Genomic DNA, 25,011 nt, shown 5'->3' on the forward strand with positions numbered 1-25,011 from the left:
TTGAGCGCAGCCGTGGGTCTTGTGCCTGTAGCTTATCGCTATATAGCGGTAATATATAACCAGTCTATATGATAGCTATAGGGAGAGAGATAGGATGACGTTCATCTTGAACGGGTGAGGCTCGGTGATCTCACAGCAACAACGGAATCAAATTACAGTCCACCTTTGATCACCACCCAAAGCACAAGGACAAGCATCACTCTCTATTGTCTCCCTACACTTACAACTATACACAATGGCCACACTGAGAATACCAAACCAGAAGACTGACTATGGGATACACGAGGTCAGCGAGTTGTAGCCAGACCAAGACGCAGCGGCGCCGAGCGACGAGCTGACGAGAGTAGGTATGGGCCGACAACCTCGAAGTGGAGTTCGCAGCTATGCGGCAGACGATTGAGCAGTACCCGTATATATCGATGGTACGTCTTCCATCCTCTAATCTGCTGACAATCTCACATCTCCCTCAGAGTAAGTAGTAGGACTCAGCTGATGCTGTAGGACACCGAATTCCCCGGAATCGTCGCCCGCCCAATAGGTACCTTCAAAACAGGCTCCGACTACCACTATCAGACCATGCGGTGTAATGTGGATATGCTCAAGCCTATCCAGTTGGGTATTACGCTCTGCGATGAGGAAGGGAATTCGCCAGAGGTGTCGACGTGGCAGTTCAACTTTACGTTCGCATTGGGGTGAGTTGCGAGGCCACGGGCCTGAGAAGGCTGGGGAATACGGACGAGGTCGGAGCTATAGCTGACGTGGTCGTAGAGACGACATGTATGCGCCCGACTCGATCGAGCTCCTCAAGAACTCGGGGATAGATTTCAAGCGGAATGAAGACGAAGGGATTGATGTCGAGTATTTCGGGGAGCTGCTTATTACGAGCGGGCTGGTGTTGTTTGATAATGTCAAATGGGTGTCGTTTCACTCGTGAGTACTCTCCGTATCTGTACCTCATGCCCCTATCACTCCTTCCCTCCCTGTCTCATGGACCAAGTGCTGGTCCGCTGAAAGAATCCTTCTTCTCCTTCTCCTCCCCTTCCCTCCAACATCCTGACCTAAACGCATAGCTAACACCTCAGCGGCTACGACTTTGGCTACCTCCTCAAGATCCTCACATGCGAGCCCCTCCCACTGAACGAACAAGCCTTCTTTGACGCCCTCCTCATCTGGTTTCCGAACCTGTACGATATCAAGCATGTGGTCAGAAGCGTCAAGACGTTGAAGGGGGGGTTGCAGGAGATTGCCGAGTCGATAGGGGTGAGTTTGGGTTCTGGGTGTGGGTATGGGTCTGGATATGGGTCTGGATATGGGTCTGGATCGGGGTGGGGTTGGTTGGTGCTGGGGCAGAGGGAGGAGGTGGATGGGGTTGGAGCAGTGATGCTGAGACAGAGGAACCGGGGGAAATGGGGTCTGGAAGGGCTTTGGCGATTGCGGCCAAGCTGGCGGGGAAGGGAGGTGTATGGCGATCAGCGAGAAGCAGGAAACGGTGCTCCAGACAGGGCGCCAAGAGATGGCGGTCCCAAGCAGGCGGGCGATGGAAATATGGGGGAGTCCGAGGCGTCCCCTCCCGAGCGATCTTCCACCTCTCATAAACCAGATCTTCCTCTCCTTTCCCCTCCTTTCCCCTCCTTCTCCCAGCCCCAGCCTGATCGAGCTCCTAGCTGACTCTCCAGGTCCAACGGATAGGTCCTCAACATCAAGCAGGCTCCGACTCGCTTCTCACCGCCGCCGTCTTCTTTCGGATCCGGACGACGTACTTTAATGGGGTGCTGGATGATGAGTACTACAAGTGAGTCTATGTTCTTCCCGCTCTTCCTCCATCTTCCTCAATCTTCCTCTCCCTCCTCTCCTCTCCTCTCCTCTCCTCTGCTCGTCTTATCCCGTTCATCATTCTCCTCCCTCTGCCGCTATCTGTCAATGACGCTTGGGCTGACAGCTGATGTATAGAAACTACATCTACGGCTTCTCCTGCGGCAAGCACGGAAAAGCGACACCACCCGGTAGTCTCCTCGATGCCAAGCCATACTAGTCCTTGTCGACGGGGGTAGCGACACCTCATCACCCGCTTTATCATCAACATCCAAAGCACTGAACCCGACCATCCAAAGCGACCGAACAAGGCGACAGCTCGTCTTCTGTATATAGCAAGTTGTATAGTACCATATGTAGACGAAGTGGGGTGACGCGACGCAGGAGGAGGCAAGGGATATCATAGTGATATGTATGTCTTATCGCCGGCATACAAAATAATCAATCTGGTGACACCCACAAAGTCACGCGGCGAGTTGAGGATGGCAGGTCGGCTCGCGCGGGTCGATGTGTCCTGTCTCCTTAAGTCTGACTGCCCGATTCTCTCTGGTAGTCACGTCGAACGCCTCAAGGCTGCCTCATGCAGTTACCAGTCACCCAGAGTCTTCCTCAGTCATCCATCTACAGATCAGATCCATCACTCTCACATGCCGTAAGGCGTATCCTCCGAGATCCGACCTTGTGCCAAATTCCGAAAGGCCCAAGCGCCATCCCCCTATTCTCTTCTTTTCTCATCCATCAATAGCTTCCCTCTCCCAATCTCGACACGATCTGCACAGCATCCACGCATCTCTACGCTTTGTGGTGTTCGGTGTGGACGCTTCGAGCAAGGCGTGACTGATTTCTGCAATCACGATGGGGATGAAACGCGTCGCCTGAGCCTCGTCCGGGGAGGTCGGAGGTCGGGGATCGAACCTACTGATGGAGCTTATCTGGCTTTGACGCTTGGATCCACACATCCTTTGGCTCTTGGTGCTCGTTTCAGCTCAGAGCACCCTCAATGCACCCTCGATGGTATGTGCATCGAGTCTATTCGGGGGGTATGATCGGTTTGTTGTTCGGATCGCAACGTCTTCCTAATGAACCATCCTTTGGCTATAAGAAGCTTTTCACCACTCATATCGATTCACTTTGATAGCTGACCCAACCTCCTTTCTTCATCTCCTATCGATATGGCGCACCGCGAGCCCCAACCCACCGCCGGCGCTGGCTCGGTACCTATGGCGACATCCACCAGCACCAGCAGCAGCACCAGCACCAGCACAAGCTCCGCCGACCAACCCGCGGCCGCTCGGGCTCGACACACCCCTCAAACCCAATCATCATCCCAAGCACCCGTATCTATCCTAACCAACGCCTACTCCTCCCCTCACCTCCACCTCCTCTCCGTGCCCGAAAAGACCCACCTCCATCCTCTCTCCGACCCCGGCCTCGACTCCCCGCGCGATATCAAGGGCTCCCGCAAAAGGCGTCCGAGCGCCGTATGGACCCTCCCTGCGCCCCTCCTCGCGCGCCTGAGGGCAGAGGACGAGCGGCGGCGGATCTGGGTGGGGCTGCTCTTGCTTTTGGGGGCAGGGGCGGTGCTCCTCATCTGGGCATTGCGGACCGCGGGCGTGCCTGTAGGGGAGGGCTGGGGGCTGGTGGATGATGTAAGCGGGCTGAGGGGTGATAAGAGCGTCCAGTTGGGGCACTTTGATATTGCGCTGGAGAGGGGCGGGAAGGGGCCGAGTGGAAAGGGAAAGGGAAAGGCGCAAGGGGTGGCGAAGGGGAGCAAGGCAAACAACAAGAAGAAGATGAAGTGGGATCAACCGAAATCAAAGTCGAATGACGGACTACTCCGGTTCAACCCTACCGACCTCGTCGACTCCAAGGCGCCTCATCCTATTACAACATTGATTGAGGAGGCGCAAACGGCGTGGAAGGAGAAGAATGCGAGGCAGAGTAAGACGCTCAAGGAGGCGACGGGAGAGTATAGGCGGCGGTATGCACGGGCGCCGCCCAAGGGGTTTGAGAAGTGGTGGAGATATGTCAAGTGAGTATAGGTTCCGGTCAGGCATAATTCGACCCTTCTTGGGGGGAATCAGGCTATCCCCAGAGATGAACACTGGTTCTTGCATCCCCCTTGCTTCAGCTGATCTCCAGAACCCACAACGTCCCCCTTCCAGACGAATACGATCAAATATCCGCCGACATCCACTCCTTCCACCCACACCGCCCCGCCGTCATCTCTACCAAACAAGCCCGCGCCGCTGCCCTCCCGGACACGTACGTGATCCGGAACACCGCTGGCCAGCTGAGCGTCACCAAGAACTATGACGCGCAGCGGCATCCCGGCGGGGACCAGCGAGTTGCCGCGCAGCTGGATATGGTGAAAGATGTGGCGGGGGATATACCTGATTTCGAGGCGGTGTGGAGTGTGCATGATACAGGGAGGGGGTTTGTGAGTTGGAGTCAGCGGGGGGAGTTGGAACGTGCCAGAGAAGAGGGGAGCTGTGAGTATACATACCTTCTGCATCTGTTCAAGGTGGTACCGATATTGTAAATAGACTGAGCTGACCCTGTAGTCCTGGACGAAGAGGAAAACGACGAGCAATACGGCTGGTCCGCCCTCTGTCCATTCTCTACCGACTTCGCCTCTGCCCTCTACACCGACCCTTCTCCACCCAACCCGGCCACTTCCAAATCACTCATCTCCTCCCACCCCCTCTCCTACTCTATCTGCGCCCACCCCTCCCTCGTCCCTATCCACGGCGCCACCGCCGGCCCGTACCGCTCGCCCATCACCTCCGGGCACCTCCCGCTCTTCTCCTACTCGCGCCATGCGCTCCAGAGCGATATCCTCGGGATCCCCTATTCACACCTCGTCAAAATACCCCCAACGCCTTGGGAGGACAAGACGGAGGACAGATTATTGTGGCGAGGAGGGTTGACGGGGGCGCATTATGATGATAAGGTGGAATGGAGGAAGGGACAGCGATTCCGGTTATTGGATCTACACAAAGGCGGTCCGACTTCTGTCCTCACGCCTACCGGTAGCGGCGCACCGGTCCAGCTTACCGAAACGACCTACTCGGCCGCCGCCGCGCACTATCTCGACGTCGGCGCCACAGGTAAACCCATCCAGTGCGACCCATCCACCTGCTCGCTCATCGCGAAAGAATACACCTTTCTTCCGCGCATGGAGCACAAGGAGGCGGCGGCGTACAAGTATGTGTTGGATGTGGACGGGAATGCGTGGAGCGCGCGGTTCAGGGGACTGTTGAGTACGGGGACGGTCGTTCTCAAGAGTACGATTATGCCCGAGTGGTGGACGGACCGAGCGCAGGCGTGGGTGCATTATGTGCCGATCAAGGTGGATTATGGGGATTTGATGGATGTGATGGCGTATGTGAGTCTGGCTTGGGCTCTTGTGCTCGACGATCAATCAGTTATCCTTTATGTGATCAAGCTGATGACCCAGTTCACAGGCGACCTCACACCCTCCAAAGCCAACGGAAACGATACAGCCGGCCGCCTCATCGCTGAAGCAGGCCAAGAATGGGCGGCCACGCACTGGCGACAAGAAGACATGACGGCGTATACCTACAGACTGTATCTTGAGTGGGCGAGGGTATGGTCGGGCGGGGATAGGATGGGCGGGTATGTCTATGATGAGAAGGATGAGGTCTAGGCGGGTCGGGGCTCAAGAAGGCGTCTAGCCAGGCCAGCAGATATCGATGCTGTGCGCCTGGGGAAGGGAATGTCCGGAAGGTGTCAGATTACAGAAGGAGCGGATCAATTGGGTTCACGGTATTGTTCATATAGAGACGATGATTCTTCACTACCCCGTTCAGTGCTTCACTTTCACTAGCTGCTGCTGTTGACTCCACGCCGACGCGACCCCACTCCCCCACGTCAGACAGATCTCCCTTCGGTGCGGTGCAGAAGTGCAGATCCCGGTCGATGCCGTAATTCCCGAAACGTGACTGGAACGTGTGACACATGCCCCAGATCCCAAGCTTAACTCGACCTAATCTTACCCACCTTCACCTTCGACCTGCTCCTTTCCACTCGCGGTTCATATTGATAGCCGGACGGAGCAGCTCACATCGATGGCTGGACAGACACTGAGTCCGACGTGTTCGCAGCCAGAGAACAGCGGCTTCGGGATAGGTCGGGAGAGGCGAGAGAGCAAAGAGATTGTGGACCGCCGCGTGATGGCCTGGACCTTTGACTGATCGCCGCATCACCACATCGCTTTCGGGAGCTCGCTCCCCCTCTCTTCTCCTCCACCTCCCGGCTTATTATGCTTCATGCGCACGTCCTCAACCCCATGCGATCTGTGCTATTTATTGACCGTTTCGGATATCGTTTCAGATTTGGGATCTGCTCAGCTGTGTCCGGGCGCGAACTGTCCGATCTGCCGAGAATCCTTCTATCTTTGGCTCTTGAGGACTCCGAGATCACGCACCGCCTCAGCCACAGTACGGGGCGTTCCAGCTCACATCTGCTCCTCACCCGACTGATATCGCCCGATACACTCATCAACAACGATCTCTTTTAGCCAAACACGCGTCCCCAAGATGTCCTCTCGTCCATCATCAGTCTCGCCGCCCTGTATGACCGCCCCGCTCCCCAGTACCAGCCGGTGTATCAGCACCAGTACGCTTCGCTCCCCTCTACTCGGCCACAATGCCACCGCTACCGGCAGCGGCACCGACGCGCCGCCGCGTGCCCGACACTGCACCCTTTCCCACCTCGATCCGCCCGTTACTATCCTCATCAACGGCCAAGACGGTGGTGGTTTGGCCAGCCCATGGCTTGGTAGCGAGAAGGGCACCTCACGCGCCTACGACAATGTCACCGATGATCTTGATCTCTACTACAATCTGGCGAGCGACAAGGAGTCTCGCGCCCGCAGGAGATGGCGAAACATCCGGGCAAGCTTTCACTCGGGATCGGCAGCTCAGCGCCGGAGAGTATGGGGTGTGCTACTGCTGGTGATGGGACTGGGGTTGGTGACAATCTCGCTGGGCGGGGGCATTGGGCGCGCCGGTATCAGGATGGGGGTTGGCGCAGGCTGGGGGCTGGTGGATGATGTGCATGGGTTACTGGGGGGGAAGGCGGTGCCCCTAGGTCATTGGGATGTCGCGCTGGGACTAGGCGGCGCAAAGGGCGCTGGAACTGAGGGAAAGGGGCCTGAGGATACTTCCAGGGTCGGGGAGAAGGGCAAGAAGAAGGGGAAGGCCAAGTGGGACAAAGCAAAGCCCAAGATCGACGACGGACTCCTCCACTTCAACCCGACCGACCTCGTCCGTTCCGACGCTCCACATCCTATCACTACCCTGATCGAGCAGGCGCAAGCGACGTGGGTGGAGAAGAATGCTCGGCAGAGCAAGACGCTCAAGGAGGCGGTGGGGGAGTATAAGAGGCGGTATAGGCGAGCACCACCTAAGGGGTTTGAAAAGTGGTGGAAATACGTCAAGTGGGTCCCAGCTCTTTTCCCATTCCCTTGCTTCTGTCCTTGTGCTACTTTCTTCCTCTTGCTCAGCTGACAGTCAGAGCACACAATGTACCCCTTCCCGACGAATACGACCAGATCGCCAACGACATTCACTCTTTCCACCCTCATCGTCCCCATGTCATCTCCGCCAAACACGCCGCAGCTGCCAAGCTACCCGACACGTATGTCCTGCGCAACAAAGGCGGAATCTTGTCGGTCGAGAGAAACTTTGAACTGGCCAAGCACAGCGGTGGAGAGCAGAGATTGCAGGACCACATGAAGATGGTCAAGGGGGTCGCGGGGGATATTGGGGATTTCGAGGCGGTGTGGAGTGTACATGATACGGGAAGGGGGTTTATGAGTTGGAGTCAGAGGAGTGATCTGCAGCGCGCGAGGGAGGGGAGACATTGTGAGTATATTCTCGAGTTGGGTTGATCTATCGGGAAGAAAAAAGGGCAGGAGGAGAGGAGAGACCGGTGGTGGTGTGAGGATGGTGTCGTGGGTGGGCGATCGCTGAGAGTTGAGCGGAGGAGCAGCTGGCTATTAGTCCCACAAACTGATAGACTGCCCTGTGATGAGATATAGCTGACCCGCAGTCCTGGACGAGGAGGAGAATGACGAGCAAACCGGCTGGTCCGCACTCTGCCCCTTCTCCCCTGACTTTGCCTCGGCACTCTACTCCACCCCCTCCACAGCCGATCTATCGCTCGACAAATCATTCATCACCTCCCACCCCCTCTCCTACTCCATCTGCAATCACCTTTCCCTCATCCCTATACACGGATCCACTGCCGGACCTTATCGCTCGCCCAAAACGACTGGCCATCTCCCCATGTTCTCGTACTCGCGCCACGCGCTCCAGAGCGATATCCTCGGCATCCCCTATTCGCACACCATCAATCAGCCCCCGACGCCTTGGAGCAAGAAGACCGAGAGTCGTCTGCTGTGGCGCGGAAGTCTGACCGGAGCGCACTACGATGCGAAAGTGGACTGGCGGAGGAGTCAGCGGTTCCGTCTGCTGGATCTGCACAAGGCCGGTCCGACGTCGATTCTTACCCCTACGTCCGATGGGTCGCCCGATCTTACCGAGACGACCCACGCGCTCGCAGCGGCGCAGTATCTCGATGTCGGCGCGACGGGCAAGCCGATCCAGTGCGACGCACAGACCTGCGCCCTCATCGCCAAAGAGTACGCCTTTGTTCCTCGGATGACCCACCAGGCGTCGGCGGCTTACAAGTACGTGCTGGATGTGGATGGCAATGCGTGGAGTGCGCGGTTTAAGGGGCTGCTCAGCACGGGGAGTGTGGTGCTCAAGAGCACGATCATGCCGGAGTGGTGGAGCGACAGGGCGCAGGCGTGGGTACATTACGTACCGGTCAAGGTGGATTATGGGGATGTGCTGGACATCATGGCCTATGTGAGTTGGACTCTACGATCTATAGCGGCTGTGAGACGGCGACGACGAGGTCGAGGCCGAGGCGATGGCTGGGCTGGACCTTATGGACTCGGTGGGGGCGTGAAGGACTAACCGGTTGTGAGAGGAGGCAGCAGCTGACCCTCTAGTTCACCGGCGACCTCACCACGTCCAAAGCGAACGGAAACGACACAGCCGGCCGCGCCATAGCCGAAGCAGGCCAGAAGTGGGCTGCCACCCACTGGCGAGACGAGGACACAACCGCCTACACGTTCAGGCTGTATCTAGAGTGGGCGAGAGTGTGGTCTGGAGGAGATCGGCTGTCAGGGTATGTGTACGACGAGAAGGATGAGGTGTAGGGCTGGGCTGGGCTGGTCCCGTGCGTGCGAGGGCAGATCAGGGGTCTTGAGGGTGGTATCATTCGTTTAGGGGTCTGCTCGGCTGGGCAAGGTACATGTATCATTTGATGTCAGGCTCGTTCTCAGTACCCCCTCGATCAAGGCGGCGACCTGCGCCTTTTGATAAGCTTGTGTCGCAGCGGAAATCCGGCCCCATATCTGTCGGGCATGTCTCGCACTCAATATGCTCTGGTCCGCCTCGAACGCCCAGACCACGGACTCACGCGCCTTCATATGACCTCGTCTCCAGCAGTGTGGGCACGACATTGCCATGACTCGAGGTTGCGCTACCGCAATAGTGCAATACCTTGAAATCGCTTTGCTGTCGGCGTCCAAGGTACCATCATGATCCAGTTCATCGCATCCAGCTCCAGCTTGGCTCCAGCGAGCTCCAGCGGGCCAGCTGCCTCAAGCATGTGCCGTGCCTCGCCGTGTCTAACCGGGAACAAGATCCAGGGATCTGGGGCCGGTGAGGTATCTCGTAAGCTGACGTGATTACCAGTACGGAAGTGAACTGAAATTGCCAAAGAGGATCAAATTGGCGTCTGCAAGCTTGACTACCTCTCAAGGGACACTGCAGCTGTCTCAGCTGTCCACCATCTCGCAGGGGGAGTCGACGCGCAGGAACGGGAGCGTGATCGAGCGTGAGACAACATCACGCAATCATCGAGCCGAACCGAATAGTGATGTTCGTGCGACGCCCACAAACACATGCGCGCAGCAGCTCGCGCAACTGCCAGGCCGCAAACTTGCCCCTAGCGGACTTCCGGACCCTGCGCTGACCTCAGCCTACTGGTGCTGCTCCTCTCCTCCTTCATCACAACCTCAGGAGTCAGCGCCAGCTCCAACGGATATACGGCGCCGGTCCCTCTTCGGGATCGGGAAGTCGCACCTCCACTTAGAGGTATGCAGCTGCCAGTCTAAAACAAGAGGGAACTCTCCTCTCCCGCAGCTCATTGATATCTCTTTACACACTCACATCTCCTCACTCAGGACATATACACGGTCCCCCATCTTCTCTGCATGCCTCAGCGCTACCCGCCCACCAAGCCGATCCCGTCGAGTCCGCTTCGACAGTGCAGCTACACCAGCACGAGCATGAGCACGCAACGCACGCCCCTGCTTGTGTGCACGGGTACCGGTACGGACGCGTCCCCGCGCGCTCGCCTTGGACCTATATCGCCGCCGTCCACGCCCCTTGTCTCGCCCGTCCGCAGTCCGCGCAGCCCTCGCAGCCTGCGATACGTCGAGAAGACTCCTCTCTATGTGGTGGCTGAGGATGATGAGGACCTCGAGGACTGCCGGCCGTCCAAGGGTTGCCGGGTGGGCCGGGATTGGAGGGGAGCGATCAGAGTACTGGATGGGCGGAGAAAGTTGTGGGGGCCGGTCCTGCTAGTGCTGGTTCTGCTCACAGGGACGGCTACGCTGTTCTTGACGGGATTTACCGAGAGGGAGGCCTGGCGGGTGGTAAGCGATATCCCGCGGTCATTCTTCGGCAAGGCAGGACAGCTGGGGCCGTGGGACACCGCACTGGATCTCGGGGCTGGGATGATCTCTCAAAGCGGTGGAGGCGAGAGTGCGGGACCAAAGGCGGATGTCGGATCTTACGGACCCAAATCAACAACGGACGACGGGCTGCTCCATCGTCTTCCCTACAACCCTGATCTTGGCCCCGGCAGCTCTCCGCATCCCATCACATATCTCATCGACCAAGCGCAGGCGGCATGGGCAGAGAAGAATGCAAGGCAAAGCAGAACGCTGAGGGAGGCGGTAGAGGAGTATCGGAGGCGGTATGGACGGGCGCCTCCGGCGGGATTCGAGAAGTGGTGGAAATACGTGAAGTAAGTACAGCCTGCGATACTCCGCGCCTCCCAGGCTTGACTCGAGCTGATATTCAGGACGCACAATGTCCCCCTCCCAGACGAATACGACCAAATCTCCCATGACGTCCACTCATTCCACCCTCATCGTCCCCATGCCTTTTCAGCCAAGCAGGCCCAAGCAGTCGATCTTCCCAATACCTACATTCTCCGTAACACCGGCGGTAATCTCTCGGTATCCCACGACCTCAACGCCGATATATCACTCGCAGCAAGACGAAGGATACAAGCGCAGCTGGACGTAATCAAGGAGGTGGCTGGGGATATAGGCGACTTTGATGCTGTGTGGAGTCTGCAGGATACAGGACGGGCCTTTATGAGCTTGAGTCAGAGGAGGGCTTTGGATGTGGCTGGGGCAGGAGGGAATTGTGAGTTCAACGTTCACGCCTGAAGTTCTGATTCGCTTCGGCTTGTTTCGGGCGGCGGAAAAGTTCGGTTGTCCAGCATACTCGCTTCGATCCTTTGACCAGCTTCGCTGACTCCCAGTCATTGACGATGAAGTTGTCGAGGAGCAAAGAGGCTGGTCAGCCCTCTGTCCGCCCTCTACCGACTTTGCCGCCGGTTTCGCCGCCACCCGCTCCCCTCCCCCTTCCTCGCAAAAATCGTTCATCTCCTCCCACCTCCTCTCCTCCTCAATTTGCGACCAGCCCTCCCTCGTCCCCTTGCACAGCGCTACCGCTGGCGACCACCGCGCACCCGTCACCTCTGGCCATCTCTCCATCTTCTCGTCCTCTCGGCTCTCGGTCCAGAGCGATATCATTGCCGTCCCCTACTCGCCTAGCACTGCCCAGGCATCAACGCCATGGGAGAGCAAAACCGAAGACCGGCTCCTCTGGCGCGGCGAGCTCACCGGGCCAATAGCGGACGACACAGCCGACTGGCGGATGACTGAGCAGGCCCGCCTTTTGGATCTGCACAAGGCCGGTCCAACATCGGTCCTCGTCCCCACCTCTGGTGCTAGTCCAGAGCTCTCCGAGGCGACCTACGCCGATGCAGCCAAGCGGTACCTGGACGTCGGAGCGACTGGTCTGTCCGCGCAGTGCGACTCTCCCGCCTGCGCTGGTATCGCCAACGACTACACCTTCGTCCCGCGCATGAAGGACATCGACGCGGGACGATACAAGTACGCGCTCGACCTCGACGGGGACGCGGGATTCCGGGAGCTGCTGTCGACCGGGAGCGTAGTATTGAAGAGCACAATCATGGCGGAGTGGTGGTCCGACAGGGTGCAACCTTGGGTGCACTATGTCCCCGTGAAGGTGGATTACACGGATCTGATGGATGTGATGGCATATGTGAGTCTGGTACTGCTTGTCCTGTTACCTTCCGTTTGACCGGGTGGAGAGAAGGTGGAGCAGCATTCGCCGGTATCAGCAGCTACAAAGGAGAGAACGAAGCTGACCCAGCAGTTCACTGGCGATCTCACGCCCGCCAAAGCAAACGGAAACGACACCGCCGCTCGCACGATCGCCGAGGCAGGTCAGAACTGGGCGGCAACCCACTGGAGGGAGGAGGACATGACGGCGTATATGTTCAGGCTGTATCTCGAGTGGGCCAGGGTGTGGGGTAGTGAGGATAGGCTGAGCGGGTATACCTACGATGAGAAGGATGAGGTGGACACTGCCCAGATCTAGAAATTGAGGGTGGAGGAAATTTCTGGATTCGTTAGTTCTGTTCAGCTTTGCTCGGCTGGGCATGGGGTGTTGTAGGTTTATAGGTCGGTTGATAGGGTGAGCTGTAAGGGTGCCTAGAAATCGATCTCGAACTAGCTTGAGTAGTCGCTATGACATGGACATTGCCCACTTTTCCCGTATCCGTCTGATTTGGACTGGCCTGATAGGTAGGTAGCTGCCACACTGTACGCCCGTCCGAGGTGCAGTCCTTTACCAAAGGACGATTACGTCCCTCGACTTCCCGCTGCGTCTCGCAGTCTGTGAGTTCCTTTGTCCTCTTAGCCGCTTTGTCCCGAGCGGATCATCGTGGGGGACACATCTTCCTTCCCTACTTCAGTTGACAAAGATCAGCAGGATACTTCTAGTATCCCCATGTCAGCCCAAGCAGCCATCACGAGAACGCTGGAATGGGTCAAGTCGTCAGCTGAGGCAGCTCCCCCGGCTGGTCCATCAGTCGTGGATGGCTCGTAAGTCCCCGTCCTTTCCTCTCCGGCCAGCTGTTCACATAGCATGTACCGTCCACCCATCTGTCTTCCTCGCCGACCCGCAAATTCCTGTCAGCTGATACTCAGCGCGTCACCAAAGCCGTACACCCTCTCAGAGCAGTACACCCACCTCGTCAGCTCCGTGGACGAATTCCGTTCCGTAATTGCCGAACGGATGTGTCGCCTCGTACGTCCCGTTTCCTTTCTCGTACTGTTCAGTCTGCCCGCGTCCCTTCCCCGACGTGTTTGCTATCCGCAGATCGGCTGCTCCTCCTGTTCCTGCATTCTCCCCGCTCCATTCCGCTGACTGCCAGCAAAACACGCTTGCCAATCTCAACCCGAAAGATCGGCGTCAGGCGGTATGCGATATCGTGTACATGAAGGCGGCGTTAGAGAAGAAGACGCTGGATGAGGCGCAGCAGCTAGCAGATCAGGCGTGGATGGCGAACATGTAGTTTGGGCGTCATGACATAAAGTCGGCGCTAAGTCGGGCGTCAGGGCTGCGTGAGATGGTATGAGCGTCATTCCACCAGCTGCCAAGCCCTGGCGAAGCAGTGCAGACCAGCAGTGAGGCTGTGGCCTCAGAGGATCATCGATGTCATACAAGTTGGGTGCATATAAGTTCAGAACGCTCACTGCTTGGTCAACTGCATTCTCGATCCGTGATTCTTGGAAATCCTGACTCACGCTACCCCCAGTCCCCGGTCGCTTCCACTCATAGTTCCACCCCTTCCCTCTCGTCTCCGTCGGTACCCAGCTCTCCCTCGGCCACATCCCTTCCAGCCTCACCTCCAAAAATCTCGCCTCGCTCCCCTTCTTCCCCTTGATATCTTCTGGCGGACTAAAGCTTGCCCTCGCCATCGCCCTCTCAAAGACATGTCTTCCCACCCCTCCTTCCCCACTCGTGACCCTATCCAGCTCCTCGCACGCATCCACCATCGCCGCTAATTTCGCCTCTAATGCCGCAGCATGCTTCGCGCGCTTTTCTCGCTGGAAAAGCTTCCACGCGCGTTCTATTGTTTCATGCGCTTCCGAGTCTGCCACGACGGCTTCGACGCGCTCGACGTATTGTGGGTGGTATGCGCCTGTCGGTGAGGCAGAGGAGGGTTTGTGAGCGGTAGGGGGGTAGAGGGTCTGGCGGATAGTGTCTGTGCGGGAGTCGCTGGGGACTGCGAGGTGCGGGTTGGAGGACGGCTGAGAGGCGTGCCGTATGAGCAGGCGGGAAGTGGAAGCGAGTGTAGGGCGGGAGATCAGAGGCAGCATGGTGGGTACTGTAGATGTATGGTGTCTACAGCGTCAGAGTTGGGTGGACGTCGAGACCAGTCAAAAGTCATCGGGATTAGCCGGTATTAGCCGAAAGTGGCACTCTTGAGTTGTGGGTGACTACCCTGACGTCATGCCGGCCGCATTAACATTCGTCTCTCACTTCGATCGCCTCACTGCCCACTGTCATCTGTACATCCACCAAAGCCCTATACATTCATACCTATCTTCACCCCAGCAACATCAAGATGTCTTTCGCAGGTCTCCACGCTCACGTACGTCCAATTTTCAACGCGAGAAGCAGTCGTCTGGACGCTTTGTCGGGGATTATCGGGGGACGTCCCAAGGGGCCTTCAGGTCTTCCACCCGGCTATCTCTCGACTCGCCATATACTCACAACCTGTACTGACAGCTCAGAACTACTCCCTCTTCGCCATTCCGGCTGGATGGGTCCTCGCGTGAGTCATCCCACCCAACATGCGGCCGTCGTGTCCGAATAGAACAACAAATTATTGTCATTCCCCCTCCCTCGCCCCGCGTCTCTGCCCTTCTGCTTTGACCTCCAACAATCTCTTGCGCAGTATTGACATCGCGTCAGCATGGTCCCTCACTTCTACGCCATTGGCTTGTACAACAAGGGTGAGTCATTCGACGTCGCGGTTCTTGGACCGCCACTGTGCTAACTATTGGCAGAGAGGGCTCCCGGAACAGCTGAGTGGGACAACATGGTGAGTTTCATACATCCGACAGGCGTCCCCTTGTTCGAAACTGACGTGATCAGCTCCCTTACGCGAACCGCAGCGAGGGTCTCAAGAACGCCAAGATCAGCCCGTACATGGCCCAGAGGTTCCTCCGTGCCGAGGCTGCCAACGACAACTCGCACACCATCCTCCCTTACTTTGCCGCTGCCGTCGTGAGTAATTTTCCTTGTGCCTGAATTATCCAAGCCGGAGAGGAGGACAAATCTCACAGCTTTGGATATACACACGGTCTGTCTGCTCAAGCTAACCTTCAGCTCGCCGGCAACTACGCCCGCCTGACCCCCCGTTTCCTCAACAACACGGTCCTCTTCTTCTTCGCCGCCCGAGGCGCATACATCTACTTCTACATCAACGGGACCACCCGTAAGCTCACTCCTTCAAGCATCCGAAAGAGGTATAGCTGACATTCTAGCGCTCATGTCCAAGCTTCGCTCGGTCTCGTACGTCGCTAGCATCGTTGCCTGCATGACCCTCTTCAGCCAGGCTGGCCGTGTCCTTTACTAGACGTCGTAGTTGTTCTTGGCGAGTGACAGGAGTAGGAAGAAGCGGTGATGCTTGATGTATGACAGCAGAAAGCAGAATGCATCGTCATCCGCGCTTCTGAGCTTGGTGTATTCCGGATGCGCACTGCTCTGCCCACTGGCACCATCACAACATATCTCGTATGCTGATTTTTTGACCAGATTAACTGACCATGTTTGAAGCGCGGTCTAGCAGCCAGATCGGTCTCAGTTTCCTAGGCTTTGACCTGCTACCGCTTGTATATGCTACAAATTCCCTATACTGTTATACACTGATATACAACGCTGATCCGCTCGAGATGTTCTGGAATACGATTGCCGGCGGTGACCTGCTCATGCTGGGTGATTACTGAAATCTGGCCGTCAGCTCATACTTGTCTTTTGCGATAATACTCGACGTACCAAAGAACGGGAAGTCCGACCAAGGGTTCGCTGCGTCCGCAGGCGCCGCATTCCCCTGCCCGCCCCCTAACGCCAACAACTCCCCAATGAAACCCTCCAGATCCACAATAGGCTGGTTCTGTCCTTGGCCCTGCTGTGACTGGTTCATCCGGTCGTTCGCAAAAAGGTCAAAATCCAACAGGTTATTGCTTGAGTCATATGGCTGATTGGGCAGATACGGGTTTGACATGGATGGCTGGCCGTGGCCTTGACCGTGACCGTTGGCGGGTCCGTTGCCATTGCCGTTTGCGAAGGGAGATGGGGAGGGTGCGCGAGTCTCGCATGGGAGGATTTTGGATTGTCGGGCGCGTTGGATGACATGCCGGAGTTTGTGGGCGAAGGAGACACCGGGGACTGAGATTAGCAATCAGACTGTCGAGGACGAGAGGGCCCTGCACTACGGAACAGGAGAGGGGAAACTTACATTGAGACAGGATATCAGCCACCGCCGTGAGATCCTTGGCTGTCCTCCGCAAATCGACATGTTCTGGGAAAAGACTAGCCAGCCTGACGTATATCCGGAATACGCTAGCCAGGGCGATATGCGAAAAGTGATTCGCGTAGAACAGCTTGTCTTTCTATGACCAGTCAGCTAAGCCTCGGCGCCGCAGCTTGGGTATCGGTAGACGCACCTCGGACATGATGATTCGCTGCGTGATCTGACGAGCGTGATCGAGTGAATTCAGAAGCCATCTCTGCCGTTCTACGGAGAACGTGTCGAGGTCATCCCGCGTTCGGACTGAACGAAGGAGGAAAGAATTGGCTTGCACACTGAAATCAGCAAGATTAGGCGAGGGCAGCTTACGATCCGAAAGCCATCTGATTGTGCACTATATATAAGCAATGGCAACGGCACGCATCAAGCAGACTTACAGTCTGAAAACAAGAGGTGCGTGGACGGGACGCCACGATGTTCTGTCAGAGTCAGCTAATAGCGTTTGAATAGCAAGATGGCTAATTACCATAGTAAGTCTGCCACCGGACAAGCCATGACTGAGCTTGTTCGTTATATACTCGTAGGACAATATCGAGCTGGTCCTGATCTCCAGACAGGACATTACGATGTAACGGCACTGACTTCAGCCGAGCGTAGACCTGGACTCACGCTGAGAAACGAGATGTTCGCAAGATGCGACGATCCGACTATCGGTAGATATCGTATACGGCTGATGCAGCAATGCGTGCATGTGCGGCACGATGTCCGCTTCGCTGACACAGAGCGGGCGACTGTGATTGATCGACGTTCTGCTTATCAGCCAAAGGTCTATGGAGGAAAACTTACTCTATACTCTGCTTGGCAGTGATGAGCCAGAGTCGTGATCCGACGACCAGGGATCGATGGGCTTTGGCGTCGTCCGAGGAGAACTGGACATAGTCTAGCGGTTGCGTCATCTTGGCGAGTTGAGGCAGGCATCGATGTAGGTCCATATCGTATCTGGACTCAGTACAGCCCGCGACGGAGGACTCACGCAATGCTCAGCGCCATAAAGCCTGGCCGACCAGAGGTATCGCCCCAAGCTGATAAGATGACTGGGATCAGCATTTTGCGATCCTCTAGTGGGGCAAGAATCTCACTCATGGCTTGTAGTATTTCCACCGAGACTACGGGCGAGAAGAAGTATCCCCGACCTGGATTATGAGCCCTGCTACCACGTATCCAGACTTGATAACTTACCTATACTTTCAACGTGCTCTCTGAGCCTTCTTTGAGCATCACTCTGCAAGAACCCAGCGTCTTGCGTCTTTTTCGCAATGTAGATGATTGCAGAGATGCAGAAAGGCGATCTTTGGCGAAGACTATACTCAGCTTGGTCCGGATGCCAGCTCACCTGTACCACGTATCCACCGCCGGATCGAACACAGGCATGAACGCATGCGAGTTCTCAAAGAAGCTGCACATCAGCAATTCCCGTTTTTCCCCAGATATGGACTTACAGCTTGAAGAGCTGATGTCCCTCTGCCTCAGTACACAGCCCCGAGTCCACCGGATCCAGCGCCGCAGCCACCCTATTTGGCGAGAAGTCGTCTGACCTCCCTCGTTTCTGCCCAGCCCTATACACCCCAGCCGGGTCCGTCCCGTCATCCCCTGCCAAGCCCTCCGCCTGGAGTCGCGCCTTCTCCTCGAATCTGAGCATCGAGCGCATCGCAGAGTATCCGAGGGGCTCTGCGTCCCCTTCATCCCCTGCGTCAATCGGCGCGAGGTCGTGCGGGCTCCGCAGAGACGGTGGGCCCTGGACCTTGTAGTTGCCGCTGATTGGACGAGTATCGCTGCCATGGCTGAGGTGTCGGCCGGCAGGCACTGCAGTCGGATGCACATGACCATGAGGCATTGGGCCAGCCGCGCGCATAGGAAGGTCCCAAGGGGGTAGCGACTTGGAGCTGCTTGGTCCGCTAGATCCGCCTGGAGCGTTATGGGGCGGAAACATCGTCGCTGCGGTAGGAGAGATTGGGTGCCCAAAAGACCGCTGATGTACGGGATGGAATGGCTGAGAGGGACCAACCGCTCGAGGCGATATACTGGCTGGACCTGGTCTCAGCTCAGGGCAAGACTGCAAGCTCACCGATCACCTGTCTGGGAGGCTGTGCTGCCATCGAGGGGCCATCTAAGCCCAGACCAGCCGCTGGTCCACCCAGCGACTTCTGCAGGAGCGCCATGACGCTATCGAGGCTCGTTTGGACCTGCTGCATCTGCGTCTCGAGGCCGAGCACCTTGCTGGAGGGTCAGCGGAGCCGACATGGCACGTACGACTTGAGCGCTCTGCTTGCGCGGGGTTTCTTGGCGGGCCGGGAGTCCGTGGCGCCGCCTTCTGCGGGCCGCCCCTCTTGTGAGCCTTCGTCGTCACTCATCGCGAAGCTTGCGGCTAAGAAGTGTCGCTGCGAGAGTTGGAGGAGCACGGAGTAAGTATAGAAGGCAAGCCTGCTCTCTCCTGCTCGCCCGATACTCCATAGCCGATCGGCTATTCCCGGCTGGCTCAAGGAATGAGTCTTGCGAATTGCTTGTGGACACTAATCTCTGCCATATCCCTGGAGCCTAAAGGTGAACTTGGTGCCAGGCTAGCATAGGGCCACGAAGGACAGACTGTGTGTCTGAGATTCATGCCAAAATCTGATGCGTCTAGCCTCTTGGCACCTAGACTTGTTGACCAGAAGTGATACTCGCTGCAGCCTGACCTCGGTGCGAAGATTGAAGATGCATGCTTTTATTGTCCTCTACCACATAGATCTAGTTTACTCCTCCTAGTTCTGAAGCCAAACGCAGCTCTCTCCCTCGATCTCGGTGTCCGAAGTCCCGCCCGAACGAAGCAGGACCTTCCCCTTTGGCATCGGCACCGCCTTCTTGCCGCCGTTAAGCACCACCTCCCATCCGCCCGGACGCTTAAAGTGCAAGACCTCCTCGTTGCCCGTCTCGACCCACTCGAGCCTCTCTGCGGTCTGAAGCGTCTTCCGCAGATTGAGGGCCTTGCGGTAAAGGTTGAGCGTGCTGTCCGGGCGCTTGTCGAGCAGGTCGACCGAGTGCTCCTTCATCCATGAAGTCTGGGGGAGGTGGGGTTCTTTACCGGACCCGAAGCCGAAGTTGGGCGCCTCCGCCTCCCATGGAAGAGGGACACGGCAGCCGTCTCGCCCGATCTCGTGCACCTTGGCGTTCTTGGTGCGGAAGTAGGAGGGGTCTTGTCGTTGACTGTCGGAGATGTCGGTTGACTCGTACAGGCCAAGCTCCTCGCCCCTGTACGATCAGCATAGATTCGGCAAACCAGACAGTGAACAAGATTAACTCACTGGTAGATGTACGTCGACCCCGGAAGACCAAACAGCATCATGGTCGCCGCCCTCGCTCGCCTCAACCCCGACTCCTTGTCCAAACCCTCGAACCCATTCTTGAGCCACGCGACCGCCTCGATCCACATCTCCTTGTGGTTCTTCGAGACAAAGTTGGGCATCCCGTAACGCGAGGCGTGGCGAATGACCTGAACATTAGCTGAGATCATGGGGTCGAGAGCACTCGACTCACATCGTGGTTTGACAACACCCAGGTCTGGCCGGTCCCCTCTGCGGCAGACTCCAAGCTGAAAGAGATACACTCCTTGAATTCGGCGGCGCTGAAGTTGCAGGTCAACATGTCGAACGAGAAGGCCTGTCCGAGGCCGTCCGCAGCGGAGTAGAGGTGTTTCCGGTCCGGAGCGACCCAGCATTCAGCCACAGCACTGAACATTAGCTCGCGTCCGCACTACAAAGAGGGAAAGTACTCACGTCAAAGGGGGGTCGTACTCGTTGAATACCTTGCGCCACTCCCTATAGATCTCGTGCACCTCGTCCCGGTCATCTGTAGGGTGCTTGAGATCCGCATTCCCATTCTCCCCCTTCTTCTTGGACATGATGACCATTTGCTCCCAGTTGGGGAGGTCGCCGCTGAGGTCCTTGGTCAAGGCGTGGGCGACGTCGATACGGAAGCCGGCTACTCCCCGGTCGCCCCAGAAGCGGAGAGTCTTCTTGAAGTCCTCCTTGATCTCGTCCTTGTCCCAGTTGAGATCCGGCTGAGAAGAGTCGAACATGTGGTAGTAGAATTGACCGTCGTTCTGGCCCGAGGGTGACCAAGCGTTCCCGCCAAAGATGGACTGCCAGTCGGTAGGTGGTTGATCCTTGTTGGGGCCAAGGCCTAGAAGTGAGCTAGACCCACCGAGAAAGAGGGCGGCACTTACCGTCCCGGAAGATGTACCGGTCCCGCTCCATAGAACCAGGCTTGGACTGGATAGCCGCCCTGAACCACTCGTGGTCGTGACTGGTGTGGTTGGGGACGATATCGACGATGACCTCAATGTTCTCCTGCTTGAAAGCGGCCATCATGGTGTCGAACTCGGCCAGGGTACCGATACGCGGGTCGACGTCTCGGTAGTCGGCAACATCATCTGCTTGTCAGCATGCCTTCGAGCATCGTAGACGAGGAGTACTCACAGCCTCCATCGAGAAGTGGGGACGGGTAGAAGGGACTGAGCCATACAGCGTCAATCCCCAGAGCTGCGAGGTAGGGAACCTTGGCAGTAATCCCTTCCAAGTCTCCGATACCATCACCATTGGCGTCTGAGAAGGAGCGTGGGTAGATTTGATAGACGACGGCTTGTCTCCACCAGTTGGCGTCTGAGCGGTCAGCTCTGGATCAGGCGCTGGCTTCTAGGGCTACACTCACCGGAGCTGGTTTTGCTGATCATTGTGGATAGAGCTGCTGCTGAGGTATGTCGATGGGTATTTGGGTGGGAGCATGTGTCAGCGAGACCGATGGAGATGGTGCTGTTAAGACTTGTCAATGCATTTGGTCGAGCTCAGCTCTGTCTGCGACAGCTGGACAGAACGTTGCCTCCACTCGAGCAGCACTAGTGTCAATCATGCGGGACCGCACCGGACAGCGCCGAGGCGCCACAGCCTGCCCGACCGGGGTCACCAGCATGTTTCGAAGCGCACTTGGCGCAGAGACAATCCTTAGGACGGGTGTGCGAAGAACCCATGCCTGCCAGAGATAGCACTCGATCGGTCAAGAAGCCCCGCGATTTGGCAGGTTACGAGAGGGAAGCCTCGCGATTTGGGGGTCATGCCTCTAGCTCGAGCTCGATTGGCAATTGATACGCCGTTTGCGAGGCAGAGGCACGCGCATTAAGAGGCACCAGCGAACGCCAGCGAGAGTTTCCGGGGCTGTCCCTGTCGGTATAGTTACCCAAATAGGCAGTTCTGCCTGGGGTTGACGGCAGGAGATGACCTCAGCATTTGAGATGCGGCTATGATTAGGGGTCCCCGATGCCCCCGCGGCAGCTGCCAGGCACGAGATCTCCGCTTAACACAGCCGCGCGGATACTAAACCATGCTAATCATGAACCGCTCAGCAGCTGAATGCGACCCCGTGATCCAAACCTCCGTCGGACATCCCGCCTCCGCTTGGTCCACTTGGTAATCCCATTCACCGGCGCTAGCGCATGCGCGTTCCACGGGGCTCAGACTGTCAGTGATATGCCCCGCAAAAGGATCGCGGAGAGAGACCACAGGGGATGCATGTGACCCTTCGTGCCTAGAGTGTCGACGATCCCCGTCGATCCTCTAGATCCGCTTCTGTTCTCGGCACAGCGGCTCCTGCTCACAAGCTCACGGCCCCCGCACCAGTCCATATCCATCTACTCCCTCCCGTATATAGCTCGCCCACTCCACCCCACTTTTCCCGCATCTCCTTTCCCTCAAGCGCTAGACGCCAGACCTCACACACATCTACCCGCCAGCTCATCCACCCGTCAACCCACCATGTCCAACATTGAAGACGAGAAGAAGGGGGATGTCTACACCAGTGCCAACCACCTCGAATACGAGGAGAAGGCCCAGGGCGTCATCTCCGACAACTTCGGCCAGTACATCAACGATGCCGCCGACGCCTCATCTCAGCAAAAGGGTCAGACCATCCGGGAGGCCGTTAGTATGTACCCCATGGGTATCGTCTTCTCCCTGATCTTCTCGACTGCCATTATCATGGAGGTGAGTTCGGTGTCTGTCTGGGCCGAGGGACCTTGAAGCTGATCTGATAGGGGTACGATACTCTGCTTCTCGGTCAATTCTACGCCCAACCTGCGTTCGCGGCACGATTCGGTTTCTACGACGCTGCGTCCAGGTCTTACCAGATCCCGGCTCAGTGGCAGACTGCCTTGGGTGCTGGTGGTCAGGTCGGTCAGATCTTGGGTCTCCAGATTACTGGATGGGCATCTGACCGTGAGTCGATACCCTTACAACTGGTTTCCTTTCTGACTTTTCAGGCTTCGGTTACCGAAAGACCATGGCGGCTGCTTTGATCGCTATCACCGGTCTTCTCTTCCTGCAGTGTGAGTGCCTTGCATTCGCAAGTCTAGATCAGTGCTGATTTCTAGTCTTCGCTACTGGTCTGCCCATGTTGCTCATCGCCTACATCCTCCTTGGCTTCCCCTTCGGTACCTTCCAGACCATGACTGTCGCCTACGCTTCCGAGCTCATGCCCGTTGCCCTCCGACCGTGAGTAGTTTCGTCTTTCGTTGCGCGAGCTTGGCTGACTTGTCCAGCATCCTCACAACATACGTCAACCTCTGCTGGGTCATTGGGCAGATCATCGCTTCCGGTGTCAACCTCGCCTTCATCGGTGACGAGTCGGAGTGGGCTTACAAAAGTGCGTTTCATGCTACCTGCCCGAACGCAATACTGACACTTCAGTCCCCTTCGCCATTCAGTGGATCTGGCCCGTGCCCATCATGATCGGTATCTTCTTCGCGCCCGAGTCCCCTTGGTTCCTCGTTCGCAAGGGCAAGCTCGAAGACGCCGAACGCTGCATGCTGAAGATCACCTCCCGGGCTCACTACTCTGTCGAGGACGCTCGCAAGGCCGTTGCCATGATGGTGCACACGAATGAAATCGAGAAGGAGGTCATGACAGGCACTTCCTACCGCGACTGCTTCCGCGGCATCAACTTCCGCCGCACCGAGATCGCCTGCATCGTTTGGCTCATCCAGACCACCTGCGGTTCGCCTTTGATGGGTCAGGGTACCTACTTCTTGGTTCAGGCCGGTCTCTCTGCCAAGACTGTGAGTACCTGGCTGTCGTACTGTGCTAATTTTTAGGCTTCCACCCTCAACTTGTGCATGTTCGCCGTCGGTGCCTGCGGTACCATCGCGTCCTGGCCTTTGATGAAGGTTGCCGGTCGACGCACTCTCTATCTGTACGGACAAGTTGGTGAGTATCTCGGCTCTCTTTCCGAGATAGACTCTTGCTGATGACTAGCACTCTTTGCGCTCATGCTCCTCACCGGTATCCTCGGTAGCGTCAACCTCGCCGCTGGCACTCCTTCCGCTGGAACTTCTTACGCCGTGAGTACCAGTCTCTCCGCGCTTTGATCAAGCTGATCTTGTCAGATCGGTGCCTTCCTCATCCTGTTCACCGGTCTCTACGATCTTACCGTCGGTCCCGTTTGCTACTGCCTCGTCGCCGAGATCGGAAGCACCCGTCTGCGCGCCAAGACCGTCGTCCTCGCCCGCAACCTGTACAACCTCGGCGGTGTCGTCGTCAATGTCTTGAACCCCCAGATGCTCAGTGAGTCCGCACATCTTTTCTCCTCTGTCCCTCGCTGACAGATAGACCCTACCGCCTGGAACCTCGGCGCCCGCTCCGGATATCTCTGGGCTGCTTGCGGTCTCGTCGGTATCGTCTGGACCTTCTTCCGTCTCCCCGAGCCCAAGGGCCGCACTTTCGGTAAGTCACTCTGGAGTTTGTCGTGCTTGAGGGCTTGGACTGATTTCTTCAGGTGAGCTGGACATCCTGTTCGAGGAGCGCGTCCCCGCCCGACACTTCGCCCGCACCCAGGTCGACGAGTTTAAGGCGGCCGAGCGGAATGCTGCATCCGCCGCTCTCGGTGGCGGTGCCATGGTCCACTAGGCGACATCTCTTAAGGTACGAATGTAGCGGCGAGCAGGGATAGGAAGCAGGTTAGCTAGGATCAGACTAAAAAATACATAGGGCTGGATTGATAGTGAGACGTTATATTGTAGTGGTACGGATATGCAAAGTTTCGACATGCTAGTCGCGGATCGGACCTTCTGAGGCTGTGGTTGTATCTCGTATAAGCTACTGGTATCTGGCATCAAGATGGCGCTCTATCATCGTCAAGCTCACCCAATGTCAACCCTCGGGGTAGCCGGAGCCGGCGGCCAACTCCTCATTCCTCATCGGCGATCTATCGGCAATCTCCGGCGTGCGCAATATTCTCCGGTGCAAGCGAGATGCATATTGTCGAGCGGCCTTCCTCTGCGCTGACAAGACGCTATGGAACACCCTATAGGCTGTAAGGCGTATGATCCCATAGATAAGAGCACATGTCATCGAGGTCGAAACC

General features: G+C 57.1%; 9 protein-coding genes across 9 annotated transcripts; 6 read left to right on the forward strand and 3 right to left on the reverse strand.

Annotated features, from left to right (window-relative positions):
• Positions 1-235: 235 nt before the first annotated feature.
• Positions 236-2,032, forward strand: MKK02DRAFT_34978 (putative ccr4-not transcription complex, subunit 7; the record flags this gene model as incomplete). The annotated part of the gene is made up of 7 exons (XM_053089049.1): positions 236-286; positions 348-422; positions 502-692; positions 769-930; positions 1,083-1,260; positions 1,677-1,792; positions 1,951-2,032. The coding sequence occupies 7 exons, from the start codon at positions 236-238 to the stop codon at positions 2,030-2,032; spliced, it is 855 nt and encodes a 284-aa protein (XP_052949004.1).
• A 952-nt stretch (positions 2,033-2,984) lies between these two features.
• Positions 2,985-5,482, forward strand: MKK02DRAFT_29333 (uncharacterized protein; the record flags this gene model as incomplete). Its single annotated transcript, XM_053087793.1, has 4 exons — positions 2,985-3,844; positions 3,955-4,304; positions 4,377-5,200; positions 5,273-5,482. The coding sequence occupies 4 exons, from the start codon at positions 2,985-2,987 to the stop codon at positions 5,480-5,482; spliced, it is 2,244 nt and encodes a 747-aa protein (XP_052949005.1).
• Positions 5,483-6,374: 892 nt separating this feature from the next.
• MKK02DRAFT_39523 (uncharacterized protein) lies at positions 6,375-9,067 on the forward strand (the record flags this gene model as incomplete). The annotated part of the gene is made up of 4 exons (XM_053090635.1): positions 6,375-7,276; positions 7,354-7,703; positions 7,891-8,711; positions 8,858-9,067. The coding sequence occupies 4 exons, from the start codon at positions 6,375-6,377 to the stop codon at positions 9,065-9,067; spliced, it is 2,283 nt and encodes a 760-aa protein (XP_052949006.1).
• A 1,137-nt stretch (positions 9,068-10,204) lies between these two features.
• MKK02DRAFT_39524 (uncharacterized protein) lies at positions 10,205-12,620 on the forward strand (the record flags this gene model as incomplete). The annotated part of the gene is made up of 4 exons (XM_053090636.1): positions 10,205-10,947; positions 11,005-11,354; positions 11,473-12,281; positions 12,396-12,620. 4 exons carry the CDS (start codon positions 10,205-10,207, stop codon positions 12,618-12,620), a joined length of 2,127 nt encoding a protein of 708 aa, XP_052949007.1.
• A 1,156-nt stretch (positions 12,621-13,776) lies between these two features.
• MKK02DRAFT_39526 (uncharacterized protein) lies at positions 13,777-14,407 on the reverse strand (the record flags this gene model as incomplete). The annotated part of the gene is made up of 2 exons (XM_053090637.1): positions 13,777-13,791; positions 13,832-14,407. 2 exons carry the CDS (start codon positions 14,405-14,407, stop codon positions 13,777-13,779), a joined length of 591 nt encoding a protein of 196 aa, XP_052949008.1.
• A 248-nt stretch (positions 14,408-14,655) lies between these two features.
• MKK02DRAFT_29335 (uncharacterized protein) lies at positions 14,656-15,672 on the forward strand (the record flags this gene model as incomplete). Its single annotated transcript, XM_053087794.1, has 7 exons — positions 14,656-14,682; positions 14,825-14,865; positions 15,006-15,046; positions 15,101-15,135; positions 15,189-15,320; positions 15,423-15,531; positions 15,581-15,672. 7 exons carry the CDS (start codon positions 14,656-14,658, stop codon positions 15,670-15,672), a joined length of 477 nt encoding a protein of 158 aa, XP_052949009.1.
• Positions 15,673-16,022: 350 nt separating this feature from the next.
• MKK02DRAFT_39528 (uncharacterized protein) lies at positions 16,023-18,977 on the reverse strand (the record flags this gene model as incomplete). Its single annotated transcript, XM_053090638.1, has 16 exons — positions 16,023-16,045; positions 16,092-16,484; positions 16,555-16,708; positions 16,763-16,901; positions 16,936-16,960; positions 17,004-17,045; positions 17,093-17,203; positions 17,236-17,375; positions 17,413-17,565; positions 17,600-17,660; positions 17,706-17,759; positions 17,806-17,927; positions 17,960-18,022; positions 18,066-18,657; positions 18,692-18,843; positions 18,877-18,977. The coding sequence occupies 16 exons, from the start codon at positions 18,975-18,977 to the stop codon at positions 16,023-16,025; spliced, it is 2,325 nt and encodes a 774-aa protein (XP_052949010.1).
• A 390-nt stretch (positions 18,978-19,367) lies between these two features.
• On the reverse strand, positions 19,368-21,334 carry MKK02DRAFT_29337 (putative alpha-glucosidase; the record flags this gene model as incomplete). Its single annotated transcript, XM_053087795.1, has 7 exons — positions 19,368-19,854; positions 19,908-20,095; positions 20,140-20,332; positions 20,379-20,784; positions 20,828-21,034; positions 21,081-21,263; positions 21,313-21,334. The coding sequence occupies 7 exons, from the start codon at positions 21,332-21,334 to the stop codon at positions 19,368-19,370; spliced, it is 1,686 nt and encodes a 561-aa protein (XP_052949011.1).
• A 1,075-nt stretch (positions 21,335-22,409) lies between these two features.
• Positions 22,410-24,554, forward strand: MKK02DRAFT_29338 (general substrate transporter; the record flags this gene model as incomplete). Its single annotated transcript, XM_053087796.1, has 11 exons — positions 22,410-22,637; positions 22,688-22,868; positions 22,913-22,978; positions 23,024-23,144; positions 23,192-23,295; positions 23,340-23,707; positions 23,744-23,855; positions 23,904-23,989; positions 24,035-24,212; positions 24,258-24,371; positions 24,424-24,554. 11 exons carry the CDS (start codon positions 22,410-22,412, stop codon positions 24,552-24,554), a joined length of 1,689 nt encoding a protein of 562 aa, XP_052949012.1.
• Positions 24,555-25,011: the final 457 nt, after the last annotated feature.

This window comes from Dioszegia hungarica (genome assembly GCF_025882075.1).
Source record: "Dioszegia hungarica strain PDD-24b-2 chromosome Unknown MKK02contig_2, whole genome shotgun sequence".
NCBI classification, from domain to species: Eukaryota; Fungi; Basidiomycota; class Tremellomycetes; order Tremellales; family Bulleribasidiaceae; genus Dioszegia; species Dioszegia hungarica.